The following is a 19,700-nucleotide window of genomic DNA, read 5'->3' as shown; positions in this document are numbered from 1 at the left end:
TGCTATCAGCTCTGCAGGTCTCGCCCGATAAATACGAGCTCATTACGAAGCTGTTTTTTTACGTGGCGCTCGCTCCGTGCGGAGCTAGCAGCGCCTTTGAAATGCCATGAAAAATGAAAAAACTAAAATAAAATTTAATTATTATAAAATAGTCATTATTTTCCAAAGTCACAGGGAGCCACAACAGATGGATGAAAGAGCCACATGTGGCTCCGGAGCCATGGGTTGCCGACCCCTGGTCTACATGAAGGAGGAATCTCCCCCAGGACGGACAGTCAATGTACCAGAATCCTTAGAGAGAATTAGCTAATCTAACTCTACAACTACATGTTTAAATAGTCCAGCAGATGAGTTTCATCCACACGGGTCTGTTGTTATTTAGACGTGTGACATTTAACTGCTTAGGAATTGGGATTATGGTAGCAGATTTGAAGCTGGTGGGGACCCACATGTTACACACAGACATGATGAAGATGGTGGTGAAAATGTCAGTCAGCAAGAAGGCCCCCGGTTCCGTCTGGGGGACCTGAAACAGAACATCTATGGGGGACCTTTCTGTGGAGTTTGCATGTTCTGCCCGTGCATGTGTGGGTTTTCTCCAGGGATTCCGGATTCCTCCTACCATCCGAAAACATGCCTCATACATTAATTGGTTACTCTAAATTGTCCATATGAGGTAGTGCATGGGTGTGTGATTGTGGCTATGCAACAGACTGGCGACGTGTCCAGGATGTTCCCTGCCTTCGTTCCTCAAATGATGGAACTGGACCCAAAAGGATCTCTTGCTCTGAAGGAACCAGAAACATAAAACTGAACCAAAGGACAACCAGAACTTTAAAAGGTTAGACCAGAAACCAGAGTGGACACAGTCCTGACAGTGAGAGGGTTTACACATGAAGCCTCATGAAGTTTTATGAGGGTTAGATTCTGTATGTTCTGAGAACTTCATCCTCCAACCTTCAGCTGACGTCTTCTTCCCGTCAATGAGGACTGAAGAGAGGAACACGTGCACACGAGTCTATGTGGAGACTAAAAGTTCAGATGAAAGTTGTCTGCTTGTTGGGCGGCCGTGGTGCAGCGGTAGGGCAGTCGAACCATGATCGTAAGGTTGCATGTTCAATTCCCGTCTTGCACGCCCATGAGTCGAAGTGTCCTTGGGCAAAACACTGAACCCCACCTTGCCTGGTGGTAGGCGGGCGCCTGTGTTTGGCAGCGGAGGAGCCACCAATGTGTGACTGGGTGAATGGGTCGGTGACTGTAAAAGCGCATTGTCCTTGTAGGTAGAAAACCACTATACAAGTATACGCCATTTACCATTTGTAAGAGGGACTGCAGTAACATTCTCATAAATGTTCAGTGTGAAAGTTTTTCTGTTCAGGCGAAAAGCTGTGAGGTTCTAGAAGTGAAGAACTGTCTGAGGAAGAACCAGAACCTGTGAGGAAGAACCAGAACCTGTGAGGAAAGGTTTTGCTGAGGTCTCCATCTGAGATCCGAGCCCTGTTACTGTGATATCTGCCTGGTAACAGCTGACACCGTGGTCACGTGTTTATCAGTTGTTCTCAGTCTGTGTCCTCAGTCTGACAGAAAACACAGACATGGACTTTTCATCTCTCTGCCTCCTCTTCCTCACTCTGTACTCTGCAGGTAGCTTAAGTGATTATCAATACTACGATTGATGATCAATTCAATAATCAATAATCCTCTGATCATCTCTGATGTTCCTTCCCGTTTCGTCCTCAGATGGATTTTTAGAGTATGACATGCACCGTTGTCTGTTTAACTCCTCTGATATGAAAGACATTGAGTATATTTATTCAAAGCATTACAACAAAGAAGAGGTCATCAGGTTCAGCAGCAGTTTGGGGAAATATGTTGGATACACGAAGTTTGGAGTGATGGCTGCAGGATACTGGAACAAAGATCTTGAAGGACTGAGAGAAAGGAGAGCTGATAAGGAGAGACTCTGCAAAACCAACATTGATCTTGATTATCTGAATATTCTGACTAAATCCGGTGAGTCAGAGTTTTTCATGTTTTCAGGATTTTTATAAACTGAAATTTTCTGATTCACTTCAAACTAAAACAAACAGACCATAATATGTACACCTGTTTCCATAGAAACCCTTTCTAAGAAAAGGTTCTGTCTGCTTTAAGGAAGTTTTATTTGTAAAACTGTTTATTTTTTCTGTTCAAAATGAAAAATATAAATAAACTACAGATTTGATTATTTTATTTAAAACATTTTAATGATTTAAAGAAATGAAAAAACCTTCATGTGAGAAAAATCCATTTTTGATGAAAAACATGTAGATTTTCTGCGTCAACTTTAATGTTTTCCTCTGATCACGTGATCACACTTGTGTGTTTATTTAAAACTGATCAGGTTCTTCAGTTTGTTCTCCTCCATGATTCATGCTCCATCAGAGAACCTGTGATGTTCTCACAGGAGAACAGATCTACTAAACTCAGATCTGTAAAGAATAAAGACAAAATCCACAAATGGGGCTTTTCTGTTCTCTGAATGTCAATAAAGTTTCAAAGATTTTGATAAAACTTTAGTTATTTTCATGTTGAACAGAAATTGAATCTGTATGAATCTGGGTTTTATGTGTCTGACACTCGTGTGTCAAAGTCATGCAGCTTCACATGCACGTATCACACGTCACAGAGGGAAGAAGAAGGGATATTTTCAGACTGAAGATATTTTGGAACAGAACTTCTGCTAGAAATCAGTTTCTGTTCAGGAACTGGGTCCTTCTGAGGAACGTTCTCAGATGGATGAGCAGCTCCCTCTGCTGGTGACTCTGTGACATTACATAATGATTTGTACCGATTTGCGCGGAAACAGTCTGGAAACATTAAACTGAAGCCTCCATTTTTCAGTCAAACCTTCAGTCATGATTGAGTCTGTGACATCCTCTGGTGGTCACCATCCGGCCATGCTGGTCTGCAGCGTCTACGACTTCTACCCCAAGTACATCAAGGTCAGCTGGCTCCGAGATCAGGAGGAGGTCTCCTCTGATGTCACCTCAACCACTGAGTTGGAGGATGGGGATTGGTACTACCAGATCCACTCCCACCTGGAGTACACTCCCAGGTGAGTCCAGGGACAGAACCAGGAAGTCAGTCTAGAACTGTACTCTGAAGGATTGTTAAAATCAGCTGTTCCATCAGAATCTGAATACTGATGGAACTAGTAGGAAATAGTATTTACAGCAGAGCTGCTGTCACTGACTTCCTACAGTCAGAAAAAGAATAGAGCTAGAGGTTCTTTACAATATCCAGACAAATCTGCAGTGTTTAAAGTATTAATGTGTAGCAAAAGGATGGATGTATAGTTAAATTATTCATGTGTAGAAGTACATTTCTCTGAGACTGTTTTCCATCAAGCAGTTCTAGACCTTTGTTGCCAAAAGGAGGAAGGACTTTTGGGTTCTCAGTTCTGATTACGGGGAGTCTTTGTCTCTCTGACGTGACCTCCTGTATTGGTCTAAGAGCAGGTGGAGGGGATGGGCGGAGTTATCCAGGATGCTTCCTGTCTTTAGTGGACGTGAGGTTGTTATAAATTGGTTTTACTTTGTGTGACAAGCTGATTTCTCATGGAGGCCCCACCCTCCTGAGGTCTCCCGTGAGAGTCACAGCTGTTCTGCATTTGATTTACTCCCTATTTAAGGTGTGTTTGTTCTATTGTCTATGTCGGATCGTCTTTGTATCTATGCTCCTGTTCGAGTCTGTTTGCTCTTGGCATTAAAACCTTTTGTTTGGATCCTTGGATCCGAGTTGTTCCTTCCTGCTCCTGGGTATTCTCCCTTGGCCTAACTATCACATGATCCGACCATGACCAACCCAGCAGGAAGTTTGCACCTGAGGGACCTGGCCCTTCCACCAAAGGAAATTCAGCCACCGGTGAGGAGCTGTCGGGTCCTGGCTCAGGAGATTTGGAGATACATGTCTGGCATGCAACAACTCCAGTAGCGTCTCTCTAGGCTGGATCACATTCCCTCATCTCAGCTCAGTTAAACCCGACCAGGTGATCCCCGGCCGTTTGATGGAGCTGCTGAGGACTGCCAGGCATTTTTTCACCTCCTGCCGCCTTCACTTTTACTATAATCCCAGTGAATCCCAAACAGAGCAAGGTGGCTTTTGCTCTGAGCTTCTTGACCGGCCGAGCCAAGCAAAGGGGGTTGGCAGAGTGGGAGCGTGGAGAGGAGCAGTGTCGCTCCTTTTCAAGCTTTTTCCGCCTTATCTATGCTCCTGTTAAAGTCTGTTTGCTTTTGGCATTAAAGCCTTTTGTTTGGATTCTTGGATCTTAGTTGTTCCTTCCTGCTCCTGGGTTTTCTCCCCCGTCACAGAGGTTGAGCGGCCGTACTCTGACCGCACGTTCAGCTCCTGTCGGGAAGTGACCTTCAGGACCCAGAACCTTTCATGGCAGTTCTGGTCCACCACGTGAGACAATGTAGGGTTTAACAAGAACACCAGAATGGATCTAAATGTTTGGTTCTAACGGTTCTAGAGGAGTTTCTGATCCACTTTGATCCAGTCTGATTTTGGCTGCAGGTCTGGAGAGAAAATCTCCTGTAGGGTGGAACACGCCAGCCTGAAGGATCCCCTCATCACTGATTGGGGTAAATATCTGTCTCTTTCTCACCAATATGTGTCTCACCTGTCTGTGTGTCACCTGTCTTTCATTATCATCATCAACTTTATTTAAAAGGTGCTTTAAAACAACTGCAACCGAGACCAAAGTGCTGTACATCTTTAAAAAAAAAGCTAAAAACAAAACAGGCACCAATATGACAGACATATTTAAACCAACAAAGATCTAAGAAAGAAACTAAGTCTTGCTGGGGTTAAAAGCTAGAGAATAAAAATGGATTTGAAGGTGGGTTTTAAAAGTTGTCACTGAGGGGGCAATTCTAACGTTCAGAGGGAGGTTGTTCCACAGTTGAGGAGCAGCAACAGAGAAAGCCCTGTTCCATTTTAGCTGTCTCCTGGACCACGGTACCTGCTGGAGTAGCAGGGTGGCTGACATGAGGGAACGAGAGGGGGAATAAAGGTGAACAAGTTCAGAGAGGTGCAGAGGCTCAAGACCATGTATGCACCTAAAAATGTACAGATTAATTTTAAAATGAACTATATAAATCACAGGCAGCCAGTGGAGTGATGCAAGGACTGGGGTAATGTGCCCTCTTTTACGAGTCCCAGTTAAAAGTCGAGCCACAGCGTGTTGAACCAGCTGCAGACGAAAGAGCAAGAACGGATTCAGTCCATTGCAGTAGTCCAGGCGGGACGTGATGAACGCGTGTATCAGAGTTTCTGAATGCAGCCTGGAATGAAAAGATTTCACCTTTGCCGATCGTCTTAAGTGGTAGAAACAGGGCTTCACGACTAATCTAATCTGGCCCTTCAATTTAAAATCACTGTCAATTTTAAAACCAAGGTTGGTAGTTGTGGGTTTAGGATATGATCCCAGTGGCTCCAGGTCAGCAAAAGTGGACTCACAAGGGCCCCTAGGTCCAAAAATTATGACCTCTGTTTTCTTTTCATTCAAATTAAAGAAATTCAGGGCCAACCAAACTTTTATGTCCTCAAGGCAATCCAGGAGTGAATGATGAGAAGCCATCATTCTTTTTTAAAGGTAAGTACATCTAAGCAATCATCAGCACAGCAGTGAAAGGCAATGTTGTGTCTCCGAAGGATAAAGCCAACAGGTAGAGTGAGAACAGCAGTGGACCTACAACTGAACCCTGAGGGACCCCACATGACAGGTCTTTTTGTGTGAGCATCTTGGATGCGGAGTCGTCTTGTGCCCCCCTATCAGCCAGATAACACCTGAACCAGTCACGTGCTGTTCCACAAATGCTCTCTAGGTGGTTTAAACGAGATATTAAAGTCTTGTGGTCCACTGTATCAAAAGCAGCAGTTAAGTCCAACAGAACCAGAGCAACATGGTCACCAGCATCACATGCCATCACGACATCAGTGAAGACCATGGTAGAGCTGATTCTGTGATGCGGAGGGCCTTCAAGCCAGACTGGAAGATCTCCAAAGAGTCCTTTTCTTCCAGAAACGACTGTAGCTGACAAGACAATCCTCCCTAAGATTTTGAAAAGAAGTGGCAGTTTAGAGATGGTTAACACAGTTGGCTAACACAGAGTGGTCCAGACCAGTTTTCTTATGAGGTTGAACTACTACATGTTTAAGTTTAACAGGAACCACAAAATAGGACAGACTACTATTTATAATGTTAAGAAAACTCAGAGCTATACTTGGAAATATTTGTTTAAAAGATCGCGCAGGAATAGGATCACCTGTGGAGCAAGAAGGCTTCAAATGACCCACCACATCCTCTACAAAAAAAGGGTCATTCTTTTCATTACCAGCAGAGCAAGGGAACAAAACAGCAGGGTCAAGTTCAGGTTGGACGATCAAAGCTCTGGAAGCAGCAACCTTTTCATTAAAAGAAATTAAGAAGTCATTGCCCTTATCAGATGAGACATCTTTCTGTGTCTCACCTGTCGGTGTCTCAGCTGTCTGTAATATCTGTGTGTCTTCAGATCCATCCATGCCAGAGTCAGAGAAGAACAAACTTGCCATCGGAGCTTCAGGACTGATTCTGGGTCTGGTCTTGTCTCTGGCTGGATTCATCTACTACAAGAGGAAGGCCCTAGGTCGGTCCAGTTTAAACCGGTTCAGTCTGGTTCAGTCCAAAGAGGGTTCCTGAGTGTTTGCCAGCTGAGGCTGCAATTCATATGTTCCTGCAGACAGACGTTCTTTTTGATCTGAACCGGATCCACAAGTGGACCCAGCAACTGTAGAACCTGATCCAGAACCTCTCACTTCTTTCTGGGGTTCTGTGGTTCTGGATCAGGTCTGTCCTTCAATCACCTGTTCTGGTCTGGAAGATTCTTTGCTGTTCTTCATATTTAATCTGGAACATCATTCAAATAAACTTTATTGAACAACAGATGGTTCATGTGCCTGATGATGATGATGGTGGTGATGAAGGAGCTGCTGAGCTTCACAAGGAGGGAGGGACAGACAGAGACTTTTATTGTCATTGTACAATGACATTGAGCATCACCATTTCAGTGCCAGATGAAAATAACGAACTATATTACATTATATATAATATGTAATATTATATATAAAATAGATCAATATGTACAAGTGTACAAATATAACCTGTAATAAGAAATTTCCAAAGTTTGTGTGCAAAGATGTCAGATGTGCAAGAAGTAGCAATGAGGTAGAGTGTTGACGTTGGGCAGATACTTAAGTGGACAGAAGTATGGATAAGCATATACACCATATACACCATACACATATACACAGTCATTTCCAGGTTTCTCTCCATTATTTGTCATTTTTCCACATCTTCTTTCTGTCTGCGTCTCTTCAGTTTATCAAACCCCACCAGAATAAAAGCATCTAGAGCTGCATCTATGAGCAGCAAGGTGGGGAGGCAGAACTCACAGATTTACTGAAAATTCTTTCAGGTTTTCTTGGATTTTAGCTCTGAAACATGAAGATCTGCTGCTTTATGTCCAAAAGGTCAACTCCACAGAAATGATGGTACCTGAGGAAGTTATTCTCTGATCAATAATCTTCTGATCAAACAAAATGATGACCTTAACTGCTGTAAAAATCCTTTGATCTGATCTAAATCGTTGGATTTGATTTAATCTGATTCAAATTTCTTCAAACCAGTTTCAGAGTGAAGGAATAGAAATCTGACTTCTGATGACCTTCAGCAGCTGTGCTGAACTGTCTTACTGCACCATGACTTCTGGACTCTTCCGGTTCTTTAGGCAGAACAGCGACTTCATCTCTGACTTTAACATTATTTCAGTGAATATGTACATGTGTAAATGTTTAAATAAGTCTACAACTTAAACATTTGAAACCTTTAGAACTGTTTTTTATTTTTAGCATTTAAACATAATTCTACCCACAAACCGGGTCAGAATCAGAAACTGGTCCACAGCACTTCTCATGTTCATAGAAACACTGTGGTTCCACCTTTAATTGTCTGTTAAGGTGGCAGCCTGTTGACTTGTCAGTTCACCAGATCAAACAGAACTTTGATCAGCCAATCACAGCAGAGGGAGGAGAACCTGACAGTCCCGTGGTTCTGGATTTGCAGGTGAGAACTTCATGAAGATCAAAGCAGCAAAACTGAAAAATGTTTGAAACCATGTTAGAAACCTTCAGCAGATCTTTTTCTATGTGATACAGTTCTATGTGTGAGATCGTCGAGCTGCTCTTTCGGTCCATCATGTCTCCACCCTGTACAGATGTTTTCTTTGGGTTCTTGTGTTGTACAGTAGACCTCATAGCTGCTTTAGATGTATGAGGCCAGAACAGTCTCATAATTCAGAATTGCACACGGTCTGTGTCACAAATGTACACACTCTAATTCACAAATGTCATTTGATGCAAACGTGCAATATATATTTGTAAATGTACACTAAAGGTTTCACACATTCACATCCTGTGTTTCACAAACACCTGCACACTGAATGTTTCACACATGCACATTAAGTGTTTCTCACAAATATGCACGCTGCTTTTTTTAAAAAACACAATCAATATTTCAGAAATTTACTATATATGTATCAAAAATGCACAATAGGTGCTTCACAAACATAATTTTTAGGTACACTTGTGATGTGAACTCACAGATAATGCTAAATTTCAGAATGTGCATTCACAAACCCTCTCTCATTTGTGAATCTCCCCACATTTGTGAGAGAAATCTCTGCGGTGAATATTGGGACTCCCCTCAGGGAGCAGGTCAACGAATGTCACCATTGGCTAATGAATCTGGCAATCAAACTCATCATCAAAGCAGGTGTGTTCGCTTTCAGCCAATCAAATGCCCCTTAGACTTTCTCCTCACTTTCAAACTGATAAAGCTGTTCAGTACAGCAGTTGAAAGTACGCGAGCGGCGAGCATGGCAGAGAGGTCTGCTGAACAAGATCAGTATCAGCCTGTAGGTATTGTATTTGTTTGACCATTCCCTCATTGTAAATCTTGTAATGTTATTGAATAATAAGTTGAAGTGTTCTCCTTTGCCAATTGACGTGTTTAAATGCTTAAAATTTCAGTCGAGTCGTTTAAGGAGCACACCACCGCAAATTAGTTTAGCTTAAATGATGTGCGGTCATATCGTTAAAACGGTTGAAAGCAGGTGGATACTTCTGGTGTTGTTAAGTTTTATACCTGGCTACCAGCCCGTCACATAAAATACGAGTAACTGCAGCCTAGAGACCTCAAAACTAGATGGCTTCAGACGCAAGTTAAGTTGTCTGCCTATGAGTGAAGCTGGTGCGAATGGCTAACGGCTACAAGCCAGCTGTAGGTTTGTAACCTGATTCTGACGGAACGGGGGGATAAACATGCCAGATTTACAGCAGCAAAAGAAAGTTTAATAAAAAAGTATGGATTTGGAGACGACGTTACACATTGATGCTATGCTAACTAGCTAGTTAGCTGTTCCATATGTTGCCTTTACATGTAAACACGGTCCAGGTTAAAGTCAGACAGTATTTTCACTACCCGGGCATGACGAGGTGGATATGTGCAACAAAATTAACATTCATAAAACCAGCATTTTTCTAAATATGATAACAGATGTGAATCCACTGTTTAATATCAGACAGCCACTTATAATGCCCGTACCTTTCCTTCCAATGACATAATGACAAGAATTCCAAACATTAGAATCTTTTTAGGCTGTTTTGTAGCAGTCACAGGAAAACATGATGGGGGAAATCAGCTGTCAAAAGTGATAAGAGTAGATGTAAAGTACTAGACCCCCTCTTTTTCTACTGCTTTCATATCAGATGAAATAATGCCCCAGATATCCGAAAATGCAGGTAAAGCTTTTCTTTAATTTTTTTTTGTACAGGAACTATCAGCCCTGGCCATTCGCACAGCTCAAGCTTTGCGATTTAGCAAAAAGTTAGAAGCCCCAACTGCATCTCAAGGGACTGGTCAGAGCAGGCCAGTCTTGGCTGTAGGCAGCAGTCAGAGCACTGTATGCAGTTCTCCAACAGTGAGGCAGAGCATGAAAAAGTGACTACATTTTATACCACAGGGTCAAAGACTTGAAAAAAATCAAAAACCAATGGTAGTTTTCTAAATATTTGGAGATTATGTGGGTAAATTTTTAGAAAATAGGGTACACATAGTTACAAATATTAATTTAAAAAGATAATGTGAAAAAACAATTTTATTCACACAACGCTGATGGTTGTGCTGACAAATACATCTAACAAGTGATTGATTCATATGATTCGTCTGCAACATATTTTTTTACTAGATGTAAGGGGGAGTCTGCTTTTTTTCTCTTAGCAAGTGTCCTTGACCAGAAAAACATTGAAGACCTGTTATGCTTTACTTCTCTTGCTTTTGTGTTTTGTTCTGTCATGTTTGAGTTTCAGTTTCCCGTTTTATTTTGAAAGGTTTCCTGTTTTGTTGGAGTATTGAGTTTTACTTTTGGTCCCTATCTGCCCTCATTGTTGTCACCTGTGTCTCGTTTGTACGTTTTTATGTCCTGTCTTTCCCTCCCTCCTGTACTGGTCTATAGTCTGGTGTTAGTTCTGATGTTCCCCGTTTTAGTATCTTTTGAGTCTCCAGTTGTCTTGCCTGTTCAGCAGTAGTGCGTTTTATTCTTAGTTGTTGTTTAAGTTCCTATTAAACCTGCTGCCGCCTCCTCTCTACATCTGGGTACTCCCTCAACCCCCTCCGTGACATTATGGACCAGCCAAACTGGTACCAATCATGTGGTCCACGGGAGGCAGAGAGGACCAGCTTTATGTGGTCCCCTGATTGGTCCCAGTTCCCCTCCTCGTATTTAAACGGGAGTCGTCTGCTCTGATCCTAAGTCCTCTGCAGTTTGACCTCGACATTCCTCGGAACTCATCCCCCGCCCCCGAGTGAGCACTCGTGGAGACGCGAGCGCCCGTGAGGAGCAGCTGCGACCGGAGTGTAACACAGGGGGGGGGCCCGGGGGGGGCCCCACCCCCCCTATCCAACCTTCCCAGTGATCCTTGTGTACTGCGTGGCCGTGAGAATATGTGCTTCTGTGTTCAGACGGTGTTTTTTTTCTTGTATCTACACATTGTATCACAGTGTTGAGATACGACTTTTTTTGTCACCAATCATCACCCTGCCCACCTATTGTAACCATCTTTACCCATCCTAAGAAAAAGGTGCGCAGTCGCTGCAGCTGCCTCAGTAAAACTCGAACTGTATGTGTATTTGTTGTATGTCTGATCTTGTTCGGGTTGCACTGAAAGTATGTCAGATAAATGCATCTAGACATTAAAGAAAAACACAATTATAAACAACAAACCACAACAAGAATCAAGTTTCTCATGCACGAGGGAGAGGAGCAAGAGTGACAGAAAACGTCTACCACGCTTCTCTTCTCAAAGGTCTGCCTCTCCTCGTGCTGCTTTTATTAAGAACACAAGAAGGAGGTAACATTTTCAAGACAAAGACAAAAAGTTCATTAGGGGGTGTCGTCAAATGACCCTTTTGGTTGGATTCTAAGTTCAAACAGTATCCCTTATCAGCTGAGGACAGTGTGTCGTAAACCCCTCATCCTGGGTGGGGGATGAGAAGCAGATGAACAAACACACAACTGTTTTCAGAAGAGGTAAAAAGGTCAATCTGAGTTAACATTTAAACATACATTTAACCAAATACATTTAAGCAATGATAATAATAAAACAAATTCCTTCACATACTCCCTCCTTTTTATCATTGATAAATGTCAAAATCTCACATCCAATATCACATCTCTTTTCAGTTTTCTGTGACATCTTCATTTTCATAACACTTTCAATTTACACTCAGATGAGAAGTTCTTTTTTTTTTTTTCAAGTAATTTCAATTTCAAAATCATTACAGTCATCTTGTTCTCCCTTTAATAACAAGTTGTATTCTTGACTCATAAGAACACTTTGTACTCCACCATTCACTGCTCTGGAAATCATAGATTGAAAACAAGGAAAAATGCACATAGTGAACACACAACATATGATCAGTACCATAAGAATAGGTGTCACTATTTTTAACAAAGTTGCTACCAGGAACCAAAAGCAAACCAGGAGAAGAAATCCCAAGATTGGGGTTTCCTGTCATCCTGCATTGCCTGCTGAACCTTTTCAAGTTGATGTAATGCTTCTGTGATGCTGTGACCTTCATCAGTGTTGTCAGGAATAAATGTACAACAGTTGTCATTTAACATTTTACAAACACCTCCCTCCTGAGCAACCAATAAGTCCAAAACCAATCTGTTCTGTAGAACCATAAGTTTCATGCTTGACATTTCTTCATTATAGCCTTTAAATGCTTTAATTGTAGCGTTCAAAAATAAACCTAATCAATAATCAATGGTCTCAATTCTGAGAGCGTTTGTAGCATTTCCCACTCAGGGAAACAATGCCATAGTTACCTTTTCCCCAGTATTCCAGTGTTCATGGTCTTCAGGTACATCTGATCCCCAAATGGAATCATGTGGCTTGACATCACTAAGGTTACGTCTGTGACGCAGGTGAGGCTCATGGACTGCAGAAACTATGAAAGTGTGACCTGTGACCTTTACAGAAACACAAATCCCACTCCAGTCTCTAGGCAGACTGAGGTAGAGGGCCTGCCCACATAACCAAAACATTTGATGAACCACATAAGTACCATTGTTACCTGGAATTAAATCTGGATTAGATCCAACACAACGTCCTCCAGGGCAGGGAACTGCATAACCATGGGAAACTCTGTCATTGATTATCTGGACTGTGAAGGGAACAAGAAGTTCATGACACATCTTCGTCGGCAAAGTTCCTAAAAATTCTGTGCCATTGTTAGTTACACAATGTGGAAACACAGTTCCTGGTTCCACACTAGCATATGGAGCTAATGATTTTGTCAATTTCAGTTTTTTAAACTGATACAAACTCTTACAACTCGGTCTTACAAGAGTACCATTTGAAGTGGTAACGGCTCCAGTACTAATATACCCTCTGGTACTATATTCAAAAACACAGTCGTTTTTCCACGCAGAAAATTGCTTTGCCTGCAAATTAGGATGTAGGGATGAAGCTGGAATTACAGAACAAACATAGCAATCAGATCTATTCCTTTCTTTAGCCAGTAACATAACATACCTATGTAATGTATCTTAATTCCTGCTGGTAAGGTTTATAAGAAACATTGACGAGACGAGGGAGCCGTTCAGATGACGTACTTTAATATACTGCTTTGCGACAGTCGTAAATCAGAACTACGGACAGCGCCAGGGACATTACAAGAGCAATAGCTTGATTTGCCAAACATTACATCCCCTTTTCTCAGTAATAAAATAACATAAATAAGATCATCAACAGTAACAAAATAAAGGCTGTCTTAGTGCTCTAACATGGAGCTCGAATGTTCTGAAATAACCCAACAAAACATAAATAATAATCATAAACAAGCTTTCCAGCATTTATGAACTAATCTAGGAAGGAGAGGTTACCAGCACGTCACTTCCATCAGACGTCTGCGTCACGTCTGTCCCTGACTACTATCTGGCACTGGATGTAGCCGGATTACAAGTCTAGTCTATCAGGTGGCTTTACAGCTCTGCCACGTCTGGTGCGATATGGTTCGCTCCTTTGTGATGTAGAACACTGGGGAACCACTGAGGGTTGAGATGGTAGCTCTGAGGGTGCCACTGCACACTGCTCCTCCTTAGCTTCTGGCGTCCCTGCAGGTTCACACCAGGGCTCCTCGTTGGGCATGGTATGGCGCTATATATTGGCAGCAGCTGTGCTCGTGCAGAGATGCTGTCTGGTTCGACGGAACAGCTTGCCCTCACTGTCCACAATGTAGGAGCGTGGAGCACTGTGTGGTCGGACGACCACTGCTGGGGACCATTTTTGGTTTCCAGGGTGTGGCGCCATCCTGACCTCATCTCCGGGTTGTAACTCTGGCTTGGTGCTGACCGCTCTTCTGTCGTGGTAATGCTTCTGGATATGTTTTGTCTTGTCTAGTAACCATTTCACTTTATTGGAATCATAGGACGTGGGTTTGAGCAGTGCTCTGGCTGTAGGCAAGTTGTTGCGAGATCTCCTGCCCATTAGCAGCTGAGCAGGTGACAGTCCTACAGACTCGAGTGGTGTTGTGCGGTAGTCCAATAATGCGAGATATTTGTCTTTTGCTTTGCTCCACAGTCTTTTAACAGTTTGTACTGCCCTTTCCGCCTCACCATTAGAGTGTGGAGTGTGTGGTGATGATGTTTTGTGCTGGATTCCATAGCTTTGGCAAAATTCCTTGAACTCTGCTGATGTATACTGTGGACCATTATCTGTTCTTAGGATGGCAGGGATGCCATGCCTGCTGAACTGAGTTTTTAGTGCCTCAATAGTAGTGCTGCTGCGCTGATCTTTCAGCTTGTCTGCTTCAATGAATTTTGAATAATAATCCACGAGTACGATGTAATGCTTATCCTCAAACTCAAACAGATCGGAGCCAACTACTTCAAAAGGAAGTTCCGGTGTTTCTGTTGGCATTAGAGGAAGTTTGGGGAGTCGGTTTTGCACTTCCGCACACTTTGGGCAGCTTCTGATCATGTTTTCAATCTCGGCGCTCATACCTGGCCAGTATAACACTTCGCGTGCACGCTGTTTGCTTTTCACCATTCCCAAGTGGGACTGATGTATGAGGCGAAGCATGTCTGTTTGCATGGTGGGGGGAACAACAATACGCATACCTTTGTAGACAATGCCATCTGTTACCACTAGTTGACTTCTTGAGTCCCAGTATGGCTGCACAGGGGTCGGCACCTCTCTTCTGTGTTCCGGCCAGCCATGCTGAATGACCTGTTGGAGCAGACTCAGTTCATTGTTAGTTCGTGTCTGCAGCTCAGAGTATTTCTCTTCACTCACAGACAGAAAGTTGATCATGGAGACACACTCTAGACCTCCTGCCTCTGGCGTTTTGTCTGACAATTGAGCTCGAGACAGCGTGTCTGGCAGTTCCATATCTTTGCCTCTCCTGTACCTGACTGTGATGTCATACCACTGAAGTCGCAAGCGCATTCTTTGGATACGCAGTGGTGTGGACAGCAGCGGCTTTTTGTAGATGTCCTCGAGTGGCTTGTGGTCGTTGAATACTGTGACATGTTTTCCAAAAATATAGTGGTGAAACTTGGTGCAGGCATGGACAATGGAGAGCATCTCCTTTTCAATCTGCGCATAACGCGTCTCTGCATCTGTCATTGACCGTGATGAAAAGGCTACTGGTCGGTCGTCCTGTATCAGCACAGCTCCGAGTCCGGTGCTGCTTGCATCACAGTATATTTCCACAGGTTTTGACACATCGAAGAACTTCAGTACAGGGGGGTTCGTGCAAACATCCTTGAGCTTCTCAAAGGCTTGTTGCTGCGCTGGTTGCCACATGAATTCCACATCTCTTTTTGTAAGCTGCCTTAGTGGTGCGTCGATTTCGCTGAGGTTCGGAATAAATTTTGACAGATATGTCACAAAACCCAGGAACCGTCGGACACCTTCCTTGTCTGTAGGGGGCGGCATACACCTAACAGCTTCAGTTTTCACTGGGTCTGGTTTTAGCCCATCAGCTGTTATTAAGTGTCCCACATAAGGTACAGCTGACTGACGAATGTGGCATTTATTGAAGTTTAACCTCAAATTATAAGTCGTGGCTCGCTGCACAACCTGCTTTAGAATTTTGTTGTGTTCTGCTAGGGTTGGCGCTGCTATGAGGATGTCATCCATCACACTTGTGGCTCCACCAATGCCCTCTAGCATTTGATCCATAATGCGCTGGAATATTTCAGGAGCGCATTTGATACCAAATGGTAGTCTCGACCATCTGAATCTTCCAATGGGTGTGTTGAAGGTTGTTAGGAATGACGATGGGTCATCTAGCTCAATCTGGAGAAAGCCTGATTTTGCATCTAGGACCGAGAAGACCTTGGCATTGGGCATTGTCGACACAACTTCCTCTATTGTGCGCATGGGATAATGCTCTCGCTTTATAGCATTGTTCAGGTCGCTTGGATCGATGCAGATTCTAAGCTTGTCTTTGTTTGTGACTACTACCATAGAGCTCACCCAGTCGGTTGGTTGGTCAACCTTTGTGATATAGCCATCTTGCACCATTTCATGCAGTTTTTTCACTATCTTAGCTCTGAGTGCAACAGGCTGTCGGCACACAGGATGTATAACAGGCTTGGCATCTGGATCAATTTTTATTGTGTATTTACCTGGTAGTGTTCCTGTAGTATGAGTCAGTTCTGGGAAGTTCTCAAGCCCGACAGGTGTCTGGCGTTGTAGCTTCATTTCCAACTTCGCCTGCTTTGTTTGAAGCAGCATCTTGTAGAGTGTGTAGTCTCATGATAAGGCCCAGTGCCTCTGCTGTTGTGCCGCTCAACACATTTTCATGTGCAATGTCAACTATTTCAAACTCTGCTTTGGCCTTGTGTGCTTTGTATTTTAGCGGGAGGTCAACTGATGCAATTGGTTTTATTTTGTGGTTGGAGTAGGTTTTGAGCACTCTTTTAGACGTTTTAAGCTCACCTTTGTGGTTTAGGGATTGGTAACAGTTTAGAGTGAGCGTGTTACATCTTGCACCAGTGTCGATCCTGAACTGCACCTTCTTAGACAGGATGTCAGTGTCCACTAACCACTTATCTTCCACTAATGTTGCTATAGGAACTGCATCTGTAGTGAGGTTGATGTCCAGTATTTCCTCCTCACACTCGTCATTTGTTGACTCCACATTTAAAGCACTCACCATGCGACTGCGGCAAACTGATGCCCAGTGGTTTGGCTTATTACAGCATGAGCAGATTGATCCTTTAGCTGGACATACACCTTTACTCCACTTGTGTTTGGGGTCTTTCCCACATTTGGAACACATTTTTGCTTTACCTTGCACATTTTGCCTTGGTTGTGTGGGTTTTTGCTGCCACTGAGTGTGAGCCTTTTTATTTTGTGCATTAAATCTTGGTTTGCTTGACACTGCTGACACCTGTGTGTCCTCCTCTCTCACAATTCTCATCTGTGTTTGTGACATTTCAAACTGTTGAGGGATTTCTATAGCTTTAGCTAGTGTCAGCTCCTCACCTTTGTCCAAAAGTCTTTCCTTGACACGTTTTTCCCTCACACCAGCAATAATGGCATCCACGAGCATGTCATCTGGGTCACCATACTCACAATCCAGCAATAGAAGTTTCAAGTCTTTCACAAAATGGTCGAATGTCTCCGTTGCTCCTTGTTTCCTCTGCTTGAAGCGATGCCTCGCGATCCTCTTGTTTTTCCAAGGTCTTACGTAGGCTGCAAATTTGTCCAGGACTTTAACTGGATCATCCTTTTCACCGTCAGCCCACTGGAGCGTTTTGTAGATTTCTCTCCCTTGCTCGCCAAGCCACGTTCCAAGCCAGCCCGCCTTCTGTTTGGGCTCTTGCGCAGACAGAGGACCCGCGAACACGAAGCTAACGTGGCTGCTAAACCTTTCAAACTCTTGGAATAAATCCTCCGCTTCCCAGTCTATTCTTGGGTGGTCAAACTGCATAGTCATGGCTGCGTAGGTTTCTTACTGTTCTTATCCCACTTCTGACACCATGTAATGTATCTTAATTCCTGCTGGTAAGGTTTATAAGAAACATTCACGAGACGAGGGAGCCGTTCAGATGACGTACTTTAATATACTGCTTTGCGACAGTCGTAAATCAGAACTACGGACAGCGCCAGGGACATTACAAGAGCAATAGCTTGATTCGCCAAACATTACACCTATACCAAGAATTTGTCATATACAGGTGAGTTATGTTCATTTTTGAACTATTCAAAACATCATGTTCATCAATACTCAGCCATCGTCGAGAAATGTTTAGTCTGTCCTCGTTGGTGGTTCTTCTTGCAGGTGGATAATGATTCCAAAAGAACCAAATCCTTGTGGTGGCTCCTGTCAGGAATAGCAGGAACAGTAAACAAAATAAACTGTCTCTTAGCCCAGTTGGACACGCCATGGTGGATATGTGCCTATCTTCGGGAGGGAGAGGTTACTAGCACATCACCTCCTCAAGTCCTCTAACAGTGTAGGATCCGTGTAGTGCAAAAGAGATCTGGTGTGCTTTCTTCCCTAAAACTAGGTGGATTCCCCTGCTTCGCTGACTTTGAGACAAGCAGCTTCTATACAGCTGCCTCCCTTTGTAGTCAGACTTCCCCACCTAGCAGTTGGAATTAGCCTCACCCAGATGCTTTTTCTTGCAGTGTGACAGGTGGATCCAAAACGTCCTTTCAGCAATCTTTACAGCTGTTGGTGTAGTCAGCAGGACTTGGAATGTCCCTTCCCACCGTGGGCTGGACCAACACTTCCTTTTTATGGCCTTCACAAACACCCAGTCACCAACCTGCACTGGTGAAGTGTCCTGTGGAGATAAAAAGGAATCTGGCACTTGATTTGTCCTTTGCACATCTTTAGTGGTAAACATTTTTCTCAAATAATCCACTAAATTTGCATCATCATCTGGAGAATGTTGCTGTGTAGGATCAAGGTCTGGTAACCTATAAGAACGTCCATACAACATTTCAAAAGGCGTTAAAGGTTGACCTGCTGTGCCTGTGATACGCATGCTTAGCTGAACTAAGTCTATGCAGTCAGGCTACTGTCTGTTTGTCTCTTCCATGCATTTCTTTAACTTTGATTTGATAGTGCCATTAGTTCTCTCAACTAATCCTGCACTCTGTGGGTGATAACTACAATGTCTCTTTAAATCAATACAAAGATGTTGAGCCATTTTGTCTATCACTTGATTTACAAAATGTGTACCATTATCACTTCTTATCACTTGTGGTATGCCAAAAGTTGGGATTATTCTTTTACAAATACCTTTAGCTACTGTAATAGCATCTTGTGTTGCACATGGAAAAATTTCAACCCATTTGAAAAATGCATTAATAATCACTAAACAATATTTCAATCCTTTGCTTTTATTCAATTCAATAAAATCCATAAGGATTGTATGGAAAGGAAAAGGTGGTTCAGAAAATCTTCCTCTCTTAAATTTAACATTGCCTTGGGGATTATGATGCATACATGTAACACATTGTTTACAAAAAAATTTTTTTATAGAGTTTATAGAGCATAAATCCATAAGTTGTTTAATATTTCTCTAATAAGTTCATCCTCCCCCCTGTTGAATCATGGCAAGGCCCATGACTCAAAATTGCTACCCATTTGTACATGGATTTTGGTAAAATAGGTTTTCCTTCTGTGCTGACATAAAGACCTTGTTCTAACTTTACTCCTTTTTTTTTAACCATAAATCTTTTTCTTGTTTCGGTGCACTGTGTTGCATTTCTTTTAAAACATCAGCGGGTGCATCTGCAGTCACATCCTCATTTGTGCATATTTCTACATCTTTTGTTGCAGCTTGCTTTGCTGTTGCATCTGCAAAGGCATTTCCTTTAGAAATATGATCTGTTCTTCGTGTGTGTCCCTCACATTTACATCTTGCTACTTTAGATGGTAACATTACAGCAGTTAATAATTCTTTCAGTAAGTCTACATGCGTTACTGGTTTTCCTGTTGATGTTTTAAACCCTCTGTTCTTCCACTGTTGACAAAACAAATGCACTGTAGCAAACGCATATTGGCTATCAGTATAGATCGTAACTGG

The 19,700-nt window shown here is 42.8% G+C and overlaps 2 protein-coding genes across 2 annotated transcripts; one reads left to right on the top strand and one right to left on the bottom strand.

The window, feature by feature from the left end:
- Positions 1 to 1,563: 1,563 nt before the first annotated feature.
- On the top strand, positions 1,564 to 6,964 carry LOC101163710 (H-2 class II histocompatibility antigen, E-S beta chain). The gene is made up of 5 exons (XM_011492641.2): positions 1,564 to 1,644; positions 1,741 to 2,013; positions 2,884 to 3,097; positions 4,558 to 4,625; positions 6,558 to 6,964. Exons 1-5 carry the CDS (start codon positions 1,596 to 1,598, stop codon positions 6,722 to 6,724), a joined length of 771 nt encoding a protein of 256 aa, XP_011490943.2. The 5' UTR covers positions 1,564 to 1,595; the 3' UTR covers positions 6,725 to 6,964.
- A 5,258-nt stretch (positions 6,965 to 12,222) lies between these two features.
- LOC111949279 lies at positions 12,223 to 19,334 on the bottom strand. Its single transcript, XM_023966160.1, has 2 exons — positions 17,812 to 19,334; positions 12,223 to 13,179 (listed from the first exon to the last, which is right to left on the bottom strand). Exons 1-2 carry the CDS (start codon positions 18,045 to 18,047, stop codon positions 12,447 to 12,449), a joined length of 969 nt encoding a protein of 322 aa, XP_023821928.1. The 5' UTR covers positions 18,048 to 19,334; the 3' UTR covers positions 12,223 to 12,446.
- Positions 19,335 to 19,700: the final 366 nt, after the last annotated feature.

The sequence above is a fragment of the Oryzias latipes genome, chromosome 18, assembly GCF_002234675.1.
Source record: "Oryzias latipes chromosome 18, ASM223467v1".
Taxonomy (NCBI): domain Eukaryota; kingdom Metazoa; phylum Chordata; class Actinopteri; order Beloniformes; family Adrianichthyidae; genus Oryzias; species Oryzias latipes.
Note: the sequence above shows the minus strand (reverse complement) of the source record. Positions and strands in the feature narration are given on the sequence as shown.